Raw genomic sequence first — 15,834 nt, 5'->3', positions numbered from 1 at the left:
ACGTATTATATATGTTCGCCCATTAAATAGCTCAAATGTGAAGAAATGTGACTTACACAGGTAGGCAAGGATTCTGGATTGCCCGTGATTTGGAAGTCCGTCCTTGCTTTAATTAAAAGAAAAAATCAGTATGTATATGCCTTTTATTTATACTTTAAAAGATAAGCAATGAGTCAATTCAGTAAAGCTGATTATTATTTTCTCAGTAAACTTCATAGAAGAAATATTTATTAAGGCTCTCCTTACTATGCTTGAGACACAGAAATAGGATGATAAGCAACACAGACAATCTTTATCCTCATGGCGCCCTGTCTGCTGGGGAAGACATTCATTCAAACAAACAATAATGCGGAAAAACACGTGCTATGACAGAGCAACTACATATAGCATGTGTACCCAACAAGTCTAGGAAACTGAGGACGTTTTTTCAAAAACAAAAAAAAGTAACCTTGAAATGGAACTCTGAAGGATAAGTAGCAGTTAGCCAGATAAAGGCAGAAGGGAGAATATTGCTTTAGTCAGGAAACAACTCATTCTGCACTAGCCCACAGGCAAGAGTTAGCAGCTAGACAGGGCTGAAATCCAGAGTAAGGAGATCGTGGCCAGAACTGTTCCATAATACAAGTCAAAGAACTTGGACCTTGCCCTAAAGGTAATGTGAAAACTGCAGGATTTAAGCAAAGAAGAGACAAATATATACAGGTATACATTTGTAGATGTTCAGTATTATTTCCAAAAAATTGTGCAAAGACATGAAATATACTCATGATAAATTGAGTGGTAAGCTCATGGTGGTGAGGTCAGCCACCATGGAATAAGAAATACATATGAGTCATAGAGAAATTCAAGTTAATAAGTGCAGCAAACAATTCATCAACACTTCTAGCTTACTTCTTAAATGTTATCTAACTGGTCATTTTTGTGATACTGACAATAAGTATAGAAATTACATTCAAGGGGCGCCTGGGTGGCTCAGTCTGTTAAGCATCCAGCTTTTGATTTTGGCTCAGGTCATGATCTCACAGTTCACAGGTTTGAGCCTCGCATCGTGTTCTGCACTGACAGCATGGAGCCTGCTTGGGATTTTCTCCATCCCTGTCTCTCTCTGCCTCTCCCTCACACTCTTTCTCTCTCTCTCAAAATAAATAAATTTAAAAAAAAAGAAGAAGAAATTACATGTAAGACTGAGCTTCATCACTCTAATTGACCAAAGAGAACACAAATTCAATTCAGTATAAACTTTATTAATACGGCATTGTTTTAAATACTATCCTAATAAAAAGTTAAAATGCAGAAATATAAAATCACAAAATAATCAGCTAATTAGAAAAAAAAAACATATATATATATAAAATAGTTGACCCTTGAGCAATGCTGGGGTTAAAGGTACTAACCACCTCCCCCCATACAGTCAAAAATGCACGTATAACTTTTGACTCCTCAAAAACTTAACTACTACTAGCCTACTGTTGACTAGGAATATAAAGTCAATTGACACATATTTTATGTTATATGTACTATATGCTACATTCTTACAATAAAGTTAGCTACAGAAAATGTTATTAAGAAAATCAAACAGAATAGAAAACACATTGTATTTATTGAAAAAAATCTGCATATAGATGTACCCATGCAGTTCAAATGAGTTAAAGGTCAATTGTCTATAACACATACATCATAGCTTAAAGTAGCAGCACACCTCTATCGCATATCAAAGATTGTCTTAATTGTACTTGGAAAACATCGTGATATCATCTAAACTTAGGAAGAAAATCTAAACAGAATATAACTGTAGTTGTCATAATTATCACCATCATTATCCCCCAGAAAGCTTTTTATTTTTTTTTAATGTTTATTTATTTATTTTGAGAAAGAGAAAGAGTGCACAATAGCAGGGGAGGGGCAGAGAGAGGAGAAAGAGAATCCCAAGCAGGCTCTGCACTGTCAGCACAGAGCCCAATGCAGGGTTGGATCTCAGAAACCTGAGAGTATGACCTGAGCCGAAATTAAGACTGGGCACTTAACCAACTGGGGCACACAGGTGCCTCCGCACTGTCCCTCCTCCCTCCCTCCCCCCCAGAAGGTGTTTTAATAGACCCCAGAAAGTGTTTTGACTTAAAGACAGTCTTTTAAAGTCATAGGCCTATTTTACAATGGCAGTTACCTTTATTGCCTAATTCTAACAAAATTTTGCTAGCCAATCCAGAATGAAGGTAAATTATAGCTTATAAATCCCTGGGCCAGGAGTTGGCAAACTATGGTCCAGCTCTGTTTTATAAATAAACTTTTATTGAACCACAACCACATCGATTTATTTATGAATTGTCTCATTACATCAGCAGAGTTAAGTGATTGCAACAGAGACAACAGCCCATAAAGCCAAAATTACTAGCTGGCTCTTTATTTACTTTTTTCTAAGTTTATTTATTTTGAGAAAGAGAGGGAGAAAAAGAATCTCAAGTAGGCTTAGCACTGTCAATGCACAGCCTGACACAGGGCCTGAAGCCACGAACTAGAAGATCATGACCTGAGCCAAAATCAAGTTGGAGGCTCAACTGACTGAGCCACCCAGGGACCCCTAGCTGGCTATATATCCTGTCCTTTTTTTTAAAATAGACTTTATTTTTTAGGAGTTTTAGGTTCATAGCAAAATTGAGTGGAAGATACAGATATTTGCTGTATATCCCCTGTGATATTATGATTTGTAAGAAATATACATTTGGACATTCATATGACCAAAACAGATTTCTCATATATATTTGGTCTTGTCCAGTTCCTGGGTTACAGCTCCCAAAATCTTTGGAGTTTTCTCAAAGTTAAGAGAAATAAATGTATTTTGTTATGTTAATGAGGTTGCTTTTGGAAAGCTCCTAAACTTGAAGGCTGGTTGCCAATAAAGCCTACCCTGTGATTGGAGGGTTGGACTTTCACTCTCACCTCCTGACCTCCAGGGAGTGGAGAAGAGGGCTAGAAGTTTAATTAATCACCAATGGCCAATGATTTAATCAACCTTGCCTATGTAATGAAACCTCCATAAAATCCCAAAAAGACAGCATTCAGAGAGCTTCTGGGTTGGTGAACACGTGGAGGTTGAGAGAGTGGCATGCCTAGAGAGGGCATGGAAGCTTCCTGCCCCTTCTCCCATACCTTGCCATACCCATCTCTTCTCTCTGGCTATTCCTGAGTTATGTATTTTTATAATAAACTGGTAATTTAGTAAATAAAATGTTTCTCTGAGTTCTGTGAGCCACTCTAGCAAATTAATCAAACTCAAGGAGGAGGCTGTGGGAACCTCTGACTTACATAGCTTGTCGGTCAGAAGTACCAGTATCTGAGTATCAACTCCAGCCTGTAGCCAGAAGCACAGGTAACAACCTGGGCTTGTTTGAAGTTGGAGAAGGTGTGCAGTCTTTAAAACTGAACCCTTAACCTGTGGAACCTGATGCTATCTCTGGGTTGATAGTGTCAAAACTGAGTTGAATTGTAGGTCACCCAATTGCGTCAGAGCATTGCTAGTTGAAGGTGTTGAAATTGAAACAGGGTGCTCATAACACCAAAAGACCCTATTGACCACACATATGCATAGCCTTCCCCATTATTAATATCCCTCACCAGCATGGTACATTTGCTACAATTGATAAACCAACATTCACAAATCATCATCACTCAAAATCCATTACATTAGAGCTCACTCTTAGTGTGTATTCTATAGATTTAGACAAATTTGTAATGACTTGCATACTATCTTTTTCCCCTTTTATTTTAAGCAACTTCCATGTTACTCCTTAAAATCATGTTCATCTAGTATTTCTCAATTGCTACATACTTTTTCAGTATTTTTTTCATTATTTAAAAAAACACACACTTTTAAAAAATACCTTTGTTTTCATCTGAGTTTTTCTATATTTCAGATTATTTCCATAGAATAGATTCCAGGGATTTTATTTGCATCAAATCACTTGAAAAACTTTATAGGTCAATACACACCACCAATCTTGTTTCCAGAAATGTGGTACCAGTTTTTTGTTTTGTTTTGTTTTTTGGGTTTTCTTATATTTGATTCTGTAGAATTTCAATTTAGACTAGTCATTTTCTAAAGAACATAATATACACATTACAATCAAATGCCTCTGCATTCCAGAAATTCAACTCCTGAAAGCTTTGCAAAGAGGTGATTTCTATGTAATATCCTGCTTTTCTAATTATTTCAAAAGCCAAAAAGTTAACAAAGCAGATTTAAAGACAGCAGCATGAGTCAATAAAGAAACTTTTGTATTTTCAAGACTCTATACACTAATTTTTCTAATGTCACTATTACAATGTAAATTGAAATCAATTAATATAAATGATAATCAGTTAATACTGTGAATTATCATTGGTGTTTTGGTCAGGTTTTTTTTATACATCACTCTGTGCTCATCAAAAGCGCTGTCCTTAATCCCCATCACCTGTTTAAGCCATCTCCCCACCCACTTTCCCTCATGGTACCAGTTAAGAATGCACCGATTCTAAGTCTGAGTATTTCAATATTACATTTTTCCTCTAATTTAATAGAGGCATAAAAGTATATCATGATGCTAATTTTCATTCCCCTGATTGTCAGTGGGGCTGAACAAGTTTTTGTATTCTTATCTCCTACACATATTTCCCAGCTGTTGGTGTTTGTAATGATATCTGAGTAAAGAGCACAGATCTTGAAGTCAGAACTGGAGTTCAAAATCTTGGCAAGTCACTTAATCTCAAGGACCTACAGTCCTTCCACTTCTAAAAGTAGGTTAATAATAATACCTACCTCAAAAGTGTGTTGTAAGAATTAAGTGATATAAGTTAATGAAACATTTATCATGGTGTCTGGACAAGCAGTAGGCATTCAATATTTAGAATAATAAGAATAAAGAAATATAAATATACATCACTTGTATGTATTTCTAAACTAAAATTTATATTTACCCAATTCTGTGATGGAAACAAGGGAAAGGTAGCCGTAAATTTGTGTTTAATCAATGATTTATATACACAAGGGTGATATTATGAAGGTTTACAAAGAATAAAGGTCTTAATAGAAGCCCAGATTCTCTTCTTACCTAACACAAAATGGATACTGATACTCTCTTCTTCTTTCTACTATTCTTATTTCTTACATTTTCTACAGATACACACAGATAATTTTTAAGATAATAATATGAAAACAATAATAATAAGCTTGATTTTTACAAATAAAACTAATTCAAGCAATGACCAAGTTTTCAACTGATTATCTTCAATCCTGGCCACTCACTTCTTCAAATCTAGAAAATTTGGATCCTAAATATTTGTAAGTATAAGTAGTCATAAAAACATGAAGAAAATGGCCAATGATTTAATAAATCATTTAATGAATTTAATGAATCATTTAATGAATAATCAGGCAATTATTTAATGAATCATCACAAGAGGAAAACTAATAGCACACATACTTGCAGCAGCTTTCTTCCAGAGAATGGCTGAGTTTGACTCGTAGGGGAAGTAGCAACTCCTTTAACCTCTAAATCCATCCAAGTTCACGTATTTATCCTGCAGTATACTTTGAAAAGGGTAAAAACATACAAAACGGTCATTCTTACTCTAATTTTAAACAAGCCATGCAAATTGCATACTACTACTACATGGAAAGAAATCGTGTGGTTAATCATTCTTACTTCTTTCACTCAAATCAACTTTTTGTGGGTGATTACATTATGTGGGGCAAATGCTAGTCCGAATAGTGTTCCCCCAAAGATGTCCATGCCCTAATCAGTGGGCCCTGTGAATATGTTTACCCTATACAACAAGGAGGACTTTTCAGAGGTGATTATGTAAAGGATTTAGAGGTGTGAAAATTATCCTGGATTATCTGCAGGGCCCAATGTAATCATCAGGGTCCTTATAAGAGGGAGCAGAATAATCAGAGTATGAAACAGAAGATGTAAGAAAGACAGCACAGGTCAGAGAGGAGTGAAGATGCTATATAGCTGGCTTTGAAAGTGGAGGGAGAGGTCATGAGCAGTCTCCACAAGTCAGAAGAGGCAAGGAACGAATCTTCCCCTGGAGCCTCCAGGAGGAGCCAGCCCTGCTGACATCTTAATGTTAGCCCTGTAGGACTCATTTTGTACTTCTGATCTCCAGAACTATAAAATAAATAATAAATAATGAGTTAATTTATGTTGTTTCAAACCACTAAGTTTGTGGGAATTTTTCACGGTAGTGATAGAAAACTAATGCTTGTACTTCTCTACCACAAAGTGGTATAAATTTATTTTCTTTACTCTTTTCCTAAACCTTTAGGAGTTCTGACTTTACCAGAGTAAGCTAATGAAAAATCTTGTTATGCAAACAGTATTCTTCAATACAAAGAATAAAATAGAGCGGATGGTCCAATTAGTAATTATGAGGTGACAGGTAAAACGCATGTAAGAAAATATTGAAAATCATCAACTTGCAAAGTTGTACAAAACCAAAATCCTCAGTCACCCAAATTTTGAATATTTTATTTCACACTTCAACCTTAATCATACTGAGGATATGTTGTTTAACAATTCATACTTTCTTTTTCTATTATTAGACTTGGATTTATTTTAATTTTTTTTTTCAACGTTTATTTATTTTTTGGGACAGAGAGAGACAGAGCATGAATGGGGGAGGGGCAGAGAGAGAGGGAGACACAGAATCGGAAACAGGCCCCAGGCTCTGAGCCATCAGCTCAGAGCCTGACGCGGGGCTCGAACTCACGGACCGCGAGATCGTGACCTGGCTGAAGTCGGACGCTTAACCGACTGCGCCACCCAGGCGCCCCGACTTGGATTTATTTTAATAGTAATTTAATTTTTAAGGAAAGATGGCATGGCATAGTGCCAGCATAGAGTTATATAGACTGATATTAAAATCCACATTTTTTTTGATACTTTCCCATAATGTAAGCTTGGGTAAGAATTTAACCTTTCCGAGCCAATATTTCTAATTTGTAAAATGCGTTTAATGTTACCACATTCCTCATCTTCCTATGTATATGGAATATGGTTATTCAATTCGTGGTAGCCATCATTACTATTATTAAAATGTAGTTTTACTGCAATGAAATCCTCTTACTGAGATATCCCAGTTCTTCACTAATTTATCTATATGGCTCCTTTTACTCCATTTCCATAGTCCCCTCCCCTAGGACCCCATGACCTAAGGCTAGATTTCTACTGTTCAGAGTAAAATCAGGAAGACTTATTAACCAACAGCAGACATATTCTGAAAACATCACAATATTGGATTTGATAATAACTTGGCTTTTTTTTCCTGAGCTATCTTTCACAAGTAAGCAACTTTCTTAAAGTTGTTATTGCTATAGTGGGTGGAAAGAAGGCTGTTGTTTGCTTTTAACCACATCACAAAAGCTGTTGTATTTGCCATGATGATTGACAACCAACAAACCCAAGTTAAAACAGAGAAGCTGAGCAATCAGCTAAGTGATTTTCTCCACACACCAACCACACAATTACCTATACCTGAGAAACCATTACAGCCATTTCAAATCACTACAGGTCACGTTACATCGCCATAATTCATTTGCAAATAACAAAAACAACAAAATTTAAATACTCTTTCCAGGACTTCCTACTCCCTGTATTTCCCTAGGCTTAACACTCATTAGCTTTGACTGTAATTAACTCTTTTTGTGTCTCTAATAAACTGTCAAGACCATGAAGCTGGATTTCATGTCCTTAATATAGCAGATACATAATAAATATTAATTTAGTCAATAAATTAATGCATAGTCAAATACCTGTTCACATTTTAAACATATTCTTAGTTTCCCTTGTCTGCACATAAATGACAGGATCACATGCTACATATACTGTTCTTCAAACAATAGATATGGTATTCAAAGCACGAATGGTAATCATTATTTTTCACGCTATACTGTAAGCCTCACAAAGGCAAGGACTATGGTTTTGCTCACTTTGTATCTCAGCACTTAGCAGAAAGCCTAGAAAACAGTAGGAACTTAATAACTATTTGTCGAATAGGTAAATTCAGTCAATTCACATGTGCGTTATTTCAGACCTTGGCAGCATACAAACGGTTCATTCAGATATCACAGGAGTAGGAAAGGGCAGTGCCATCATACAGGGAACACTCCAGGATCTACAGAATTGGAGCAGTCAGGCTCCTGACACCTCTGTCAAAGAATCTTAAGATTTGGACAGGCCTGCAGAGATGAAATAGCTCAATCTTCTGATTTCCAAACTGAGGAATCAGTGACCCAAAAAAGGGGGATTTTACTTTGCCAAGTTATTTGCCAGTTATTACTGAGCATGAATTTATACCAGTTTCAGATCTCTTTCTAACACTACCCCCTTGCTGGTGGTACAGGTCAGAAGAAAGGAGAATTAGCTAGAGACTCAAGAACACCAGAAACCTAAACCTGGTGGCAAAAGAATTTCAAATAAATGTCCTGTGAGCCGATCTTTGGAATGCACACCAAAGTCTGACGGGAATACTCGGTTGGGGTATGTTGGGGAGGAGAGGTGGCGGGAAGCAGGGAAAAGCACTTCTGAATGGCTCTGTCTCCATCCGGACTGCCGCAAGTCAAGAGATACTATGGCTGGCACGTCATGAACGTTGTTAACAAACAGATCCAAGTCTTACCACATTATCTTTAGTGCTACCAAAAAGAACAGAACTCACCTCCCACTCTTCTCATTTCTCAAGGATAATTATTTCCAATTGCAATTATCACCATTTCCCTCTTGGTTAGTGATATTAGTGACTATAATTTGCTTCTACCAAATCAGAACATAATGGAAAGCGAAGAATAAATGGGTCAAATCCATCCCATAATCAAGGAGAGAAGAAAAAGATGAAAAGATTTAGTATTTAATCTCCATGCCAGTGAGGACCAAGTTTATCTTGGAGCCCAGGTGATAAGAGACCCAAGTATCTGAATGAACCTGGCGTCATTCTTAAATTCAAACAGTAATTGTCGGTACACCCCTCCCCCCCAACACACACACAAAGGTTAAGATTATGCATTAACGCAAAGTACCTGAACTAATGCTCCGCCCCCTTCCTATCGGAGATTCAAGGACTGGGGTGTGACACCAGCCAACGACAGCCAACCTGAATTGACCCAACAAGATAGGTAAAGAGCAGGTCCAGAGTGGGAAGGATGGCAAAGGTATGTATCAACGGGGCGATTCCATCGAGAACTCCCCCGAGACAGCTGAGACAAGCTGGAAAGGCACAGCTCCCAGTAGACTCCACCAAGCCCAGGCCCGCGTCTGCAGGTTGCCTAGCAACTGGCGTCCCCTTGCTGGGCCTCCAAACCCTTTCTCAAATACAAGGAAAAGATCATTGCCCCAAATCCCTTGCTCCTTCCACGCCACCTCTTGCCCTATACTGAGTGGGGTATTTCCTCGGCCAACCCGGCCAGCGAAGCAAGCGACCCGCGGAGGTACTTGCCGAAGCGAGCTGCTGAAATCCTGTGGCGGCCTCGGAGTCTCATCCGGGGACCAGTTCCAGGGTGCCTCTAAATCCCGGCGGGGAAGTGGAAGAGGATTCACTTATATATGGGCTTCTCAGGCGCAGAGACGGGACCAAAGCCCAGCCGGGATCCACCACGGGTGTTGTATATAATTCTTTTAAGTGAGTTCTCTTTAACAAATTTTGTACAGCCTCTGCCAGGAGTTCAGATCCTAGAGAGATATTATGAGGGGAAAAAATTATGTTATAATGCCCGCTGTCAAGGAACTTGCAATTATCTATTTTTTTATTTAAAAAAAAATTTTTTTAATGTTTATTTGAGAGAGACAGCGGCAGACAGACAGAGCATGAGCAGGGGAGGGGCAGAGAGAGAGGAAGACACAGAATCTGAAGTAGGCTCCAGGCTCTGAGCTTGCAAGCGCAGAGCCTGACATGGGGCTGGAACTCACGAACCGAGAGATCAAGACCTGAGCCAAAGTCGGCGCTTAAGGACTGAGCCTCGCGTCCCAGAACTTGCAATTATTTAAAAAGACAAGACGTTGGGGCGCCTGGGTGGCGCAGTCGGTTAAGCGTCCGACTTCAGCCAGGTCACGATCTCACGGTCCGTGAGTTCGAGCCCCGCGTCAGGCTCTGGGCTGATGGCTCAGAGCCTGGAGCCTGTTTCCGATTCTGTGTCTCCCTCTCTCTCTGCCCCTCCCCCATTCATGCTCTGTCTCTCTCTCTGTCCCAAAAATAAATAAATGTTGAAAAAAAAAATTTAAAAAAAAAAAAAAAAGACAAGACGCAATATAGTATTATAGAGAGATATATACATACAGGTACATAGATATTTGGATATAGGGAGATATAAATTAAAATACCGATACAATGGAAAGGGAACAAAACTAGGAATCAGGAAATTTTCATTTATTTTTTGCTCTGCACACAATGTCTATGGGCATCAACCCTTCATCAATAAAAGGAAAGTTCTGGTTTGAGAGATTTGTCAGGTTCCAAGCAAGGTACGCCCACGCAGGGGTCCAATAATAAAACTGACCTAAAGAAATGACCAAAGCAGGCAGTTTTTATATTTTTGGATGCAAAGAGACAATAAATCTGAAGAATTGACAAAACAAAGAACAAAGAAAGCTGAATTTGGGGAGTTTAGTAAATTATTCTAAACAGATTGCTCTGGGGTAGTAAATTAATAAAAAGTAACAAGGGTTGTTTACATACCCTTCTAGGCTCTTAATTTCTTCTCTGGGGATAAGGATGTCACCTTACATCCTGGTATAGGAACAGTACCTTTCACATGAGAGGTTTATTTCTCGCTTAGAGGAGACAAAGCAGGGAGCAGGTCAGAGTGCTCTCTTGCATTAACTACTTAAGTAACTTTTATTTAAAATAATCAATATAACAAAGTTGCACATTTTGGGGTGGCCTGCCTTTGGCCCCTACATATAAATTGTACTTTTTTGCCAATTTTCAAAACAGTTCCTCACAAAAGTTCTGTTGCTATTATAGCCAGTTAATTTCCTTATACACAAAACAATACTACATTAACCATATGTTATACTATGTTAACCATACGTTATACTATGTTATTGACAGATCCAAAGTAACCTGCATTTGAAGGTCAGCAAACCACCACTGAACACCTACTATCTGCAAATGCATCCAGTGTTAGAAAAAGTAAAGTCTATAAGCCAACCTAGTATTGCCTTTTAAATTGAGTCTAAAATACTTATTGAGCCTCTAGTATGTATATGATGAATAAGATAGTTACTGAAGAAGCTTAAAATTGTATACATTATTAGAAAGTTAAGGAGTGCTCATTTCCTCATTAATTCAGTCAATTAACATTTATTGAGGGCATGTGGGTTCAGTAGCTGCTCTAGGTGCTATAGATATAGAAATAAAGCAAATAAAACACTGTTTCAGTGAAGGTTAAAATCTGAGGCGATAAACATTAAATAAATAAGTAAAGACTATCATCGCAGGTAGCAATTAATGTGATAAAGAAAAATATAAACACTGATAAACACTGATAGATAGAAGGTGTAGGATCATGTATGGCTTCATTGAGGGGAATTTTGCAGACAAAAGTAACAGCAAGTGCAAAATGCTTGTGGGTAGAGCATCCTTGCCACGCTGATGGATGTGGCTGAAGCCAAGGGAGCCAGTGGAGAATGTAGAATAGGGGGCAGAGATTAGCCATGGTCAGATTATGTAGTGCCTTTTGAACCAAACCTAGGAATTTGGATTTTATAAATGTGACAGGAAGTCATTAGAGGGTTTTGAAAAGAGGGGAGGCTGTGATACTATGATTTATGGTAAGAAATATATATTTGATCTTCCTCCAGGTTTCTGGCACAGAGTTCCTAAAACCCTTGGAATTTTCTTAAATGGTGAGTACAAGGAAACTTCTTTTGTTATGGTGATGATGTGACTCTTGGAAAGAACCTAAGAATGGAGGGCAGTTGCCAATGAAGCCGACCATGTGATTAGAGTTGGAAGTTTCCGTCCCACCCTCAGGCCTTCTAAAAGGGTCGGGGGCTACCAGTTGAATTCATCATCCAAGTCCAAGGAGTTTATCAATCATGCCTCTGTGGTGAAGCCTCCATAAGTACCTAAAAGAAGGTTCCCAAAGCACTCTGCTTCCAGAGTGCAACATAGAAATTCTGCCTGAGTAGAAATTCTGCCTGAGTTTCTAACCTTCAGACTCAAGACTCCAACATCAACTCTTACCTGAATCTTCAGCCTGTCAGCTTGCCTTAAAGATTTTAGGCTTTTCAGCCCCCACAATTGTATGAGCCAATTTCTTTAAAATCATGGGTGTACATGTGTGTGTAAAAGGGAGTGGGTGGGAATATATGTCTATTAGTTCTGTTTCTCTGGTAACCCTGACTAATAGGGGAAAAGAGAAAGTAATAAGATATAGGATCATGGGGTAATTTAATGACAGACAATTCCTTCTAATTGGAGTACTTCATAAAAGGAACTAATGATTGGAATCTTATAGGATTCATTTATTAATTTGTTCATTGAATACGGAACTCTGTTGAGATGCTGGGGATACAGTAGTAAAAATAATACTAATAAGCAATCCCTGCCTTATGGGGCTTACATTCAATTGAGGGGAGAAGTGATAATCCAAATAAGTAAGTTACATATGATATGAGGATAAGGGTTATGGGGAAATAAAGGCAGAAAAAAAACAATAGGAAGTGATAGGTGTAGGATGGGTAATGTAAAATACCACTGTGAGGTATTTTGAAAAGATGAAATTTGAGAAAATACTTGAAAGAGGTTATAAACAAGTCATGTAGCTTTCTGGGGGAAAGGGTTCTAGGCAAAAGAAATGAGCGAGTGCCCTGAGGCATCAGTTCCTTCCGCTCTTTTAAGGAATAACAAGGGGGCCCAAGTATCAGAGGAGTGAAAAGGAAGGGAACAGAAGCTGGAGGTGAGATCATAAAAGGGTCTCCTTGTTTAGGGCCTTGAAGGCTACAGTGAGTGATGTGGTTTTGGAGTGGTGGGGTCTGGAGCCCAAGCCAAGAAGGAATTCTTGATTTTATTTTTTTTAAGTTATTATTTTTTATTTTTTTTAACGTTTATTTATTATTGAGAGACAGAGAGACACAGAGCATGAGCAGGGGAGGGGCCAAGAGATGGAGAGACACAGAATCTGAAGCAGGCTCTAGGCTCTGAGCTGTCAGCACAGAGCCTGACGCGGGGCTCAAACTCACAAACTGCGAGATCGTGACCTGAGCCGAAGTCGGACACTCAACCGACTGAGCCACCCAGGCGCCCCATCTTGATTTTATTAAAGCACCGAGACAGGACCAGTGAGCAGAAAGAGCTGGACTGAGGTTGTGAGGAGTGCCTGATTATATACTTGGGAATTGGGAGAGGTGAAGGCAAGGAGAAGTTTCCAAAAGGACATTCATACACTAAAGAGGACTCAAAAGATACTGGAAGCCTAGCTATTGTCAAGCTTAAGTGTTTTGTTTTGTTTTGTTTTGTTTTGTTTTGTTTTGTTTTGTTTTGTTTTGTTTTCTCTAGCAAACCATGAACAATAAGATAATAAGGAGTTCCTGGAGAAATGTTATACTCTGCCTATCTCAAGTATTTGTCAATGGGCTGCAGGTTATAAAGAAATTTTATTTTCCAACCATTTCCTTTTTGCCTTTGTTCCCCACATCAAGGGGAGTTGTGATGGGTGGGGTGGGTGATGTTAGGGCTCCAGGAAACTGAGTCTATAGGTTTCTGGAGGTTAGGCTATTGATAAGATTGCCTTTTTCTTATAATTTACTAAGATATTTGTAAACTGATGGGGACTCTTGTGCTACATGAACACGATCTCTATCAGTTCTGTTGGTTTTTCCCTTTCCTTGGTTCTTGGGCATCCAGGAGTACCTGAGGAATGTCCCACATTTCCCACTTGGGGGAGGTGGGGCAGGGGGGAGTTGGTGGTGGGATTGTGGGACATCAGCTTGCCTTACGCTCCCTCATCTGTGAGGATAGCCGGTGAGGATATTGCTTTGAGTGTCATGGGAAGCCATCAGTTGGAAGGTTTTGAACAGAGTGATCTGACTTATATTAGTAGGATCACTTCGGATGCTGTTGAGACTTAGTATTTAAATATTGGAATATGAAGATAAATATACATAGAGACAATAGAATGAAGTCCTAGAAATGCTGAGAAAATTGTTTTCCCTCTACTGGTCTGGGATTCTTTTTTTTTTTTTTTTTTTTTAATAGTTTTTTTTTTTTTAATGTTTAACATGTATGTATCACTTAATAAAGTCAAAATCACTCCATATTTCTACCCTTCTTCCAGGAATACAAGGACTTTAGAATAATTCAACTATAACCACTGAGCTCTCCCATCTTCCACATGTTTTTGCCAAGTATTATAGTTTTACCCTGTACTTAAACTCCTTCCTTGAACACTCTTCCTCCAGTAGCCACACACTTCCCTCTTGCATCCCCTTCAAGTATTTGCTCAAAAGTCACCTTCTCAAAGACATCCACACTGATCACTCTATTTGAAATCAAACGTGCCACCTTCACCTCCACCCCAGTGCTCCCAAATTCTTTAGCCTGATTTATATTTTTTCTATACATATCATCAGGGTGTTTTTCTTAATCATAGAATTTATTATGCTCACCATTTATTCCCTGTGTCCCTTCACTAGAATTCCAAAAAAACCAGATTGCTTTGTTTTGTTTCCTGTGTTGTAAGCCCAAACACCAGGAAGGATGCTTAGAACATAGTAGACACTGAAAGTACTTAAGTATGCTCAAGACTATATACAATCACTCTGACTGCTGTCTGGAGAATAAACCATGGGAGGTTAGGAAGCAGGAGCAGGAAGGTCCACCAGGAAGCCATTGCAATTATCCATGCAATCAAGGAGTGCCCTTTCAAATGCTGAATGGTAGTCAAGTTCTGAAAATATACAAAGACAACAGAATTTGTCAAGGGACCCAAACCTCCAAAGTTCGGGGCCTGAGCCGGCAGAAGGATAAAACCGTCATTAACTGTGATAGGGAAGATTGTGGAAGGACCCGTTTTAGGGTGTGGGGTGTAAGAAGTTCAGTTTAGACTGTGTAAGTAATGCTAGTCACATATATTGCAATTCTCCATCAGCAGAGACAGATGAGAAATATTGTCTCTCCTGCTAGGTAGAATTTCCATTAGGATCCTTGTATTTTTCCCCATTTTATAATTTAATTTTCTGCTTTTTTTAAGATTTTATTTTTAAGTAATCTCTACACCCAATATGGGGCTTGAACTCACGACCCTGAGATCCATTGACTGAGCCAGCCAGGCACCCCCTAATGTTTTACTTTTTACTTAAAAAAAAAAAAAAGTTTATTTTTCAGAGAAAGAGAGAGAAAGAGTGCAAGCAGGGGAGGCATAGAGAGAAGGGGACAGAGGATTCAAAGCAACTCTGTGCTGACAGCAGTGAGCCCAATGTGGCATATGAACCCACGAACCGCAAGACCATGACCCAAGCCGAAGTCACTCTACCGACTGAGCCACCCAGGCACCCCTACTTTTTACTTATTAAAAATGGTTACTGGGCACTTGGGTGGCTCAGTCAGTTAAGCATCCGTCTTCGGCTCAGGTCATGAACTCACGGCTCCTGAGTTTGAGCCCTTTGCTCAAAGCTGACAGCTCAGCTTTGCTGACAGCTCAGAGCCTACATCCTGCTTTGGATTCTGTGTCTCTGTCTCTCTCTCTGCTCCTCCCTGCTCATGCTCTGCCCCTCTCAAATAAACATTAAAAAAAAAATTTTTTTTTAATGGTAACTAGTTGCATCAAAGATTTTTTTTAGTGGCAAGATGTATTGACTAGAA

General features: G+C 38.7%; 1 protein-coding gene across 5 annotated transcripts in view; it reads right to left on the bottom strand.

Moving 5' to 3' along the window:
* The window catches only part of CAPS2 (calcyphosine 2), a 114,298-nt gene that overhangs the window by 45,159 nt on the left and 53,305 nt on the right, over positions 1-15,834 (bottom strand). For 3 of the 5 annotated variants that reach the window (XM_086712802.1, XM_086712805.1, XM_086712801.1), the window contains exons 2-5: positions 9,053-9,701; positions 8,695-8,789; positions 5,457-5,563; positions 57-106 (exon numbers count right to left, since the gene is read on the bottom strand). In XM_086712802.1, coding sequence (XP_086568928.1) covers positions 57-106; positions 5,457-5,534 — 128 coding nt within the window. In that variant the 5' untranslated portion in view covers positions 5,535-5,563; positions 8,695-8,789; positions 9,053-9,701. The remainder of the gene's footprint in view (positions 1-56; positions 107-5,456; positions 5,564-8,694; positions 8,790-9,052; positions 9,702-15,834) is intronic. The other 2 variants (XM_086712804.1, XM_086712803.1) reach the window with 2 other exon arrangements.

This window comes from Puma concolor, chromosome B4 (genome assembly GCF_028749965.1).
Source record: "Puma concolor isolate L17-30 chromosome B4, mPumCon1.1.hap2, whole genome shotgun sequence".
Taxonomy (NCBI): domain Eukaryota; kingdom Metazoa; phylum Chordata; class Mammalia; order Carnivora; family Felidae; genus Puma; species Puma concolor.
The sequence above is the reverse complement of the archived record's forward strand: the minus strand, read 5'-3'. Positions and strand labels throughout refer to the sequence as shown.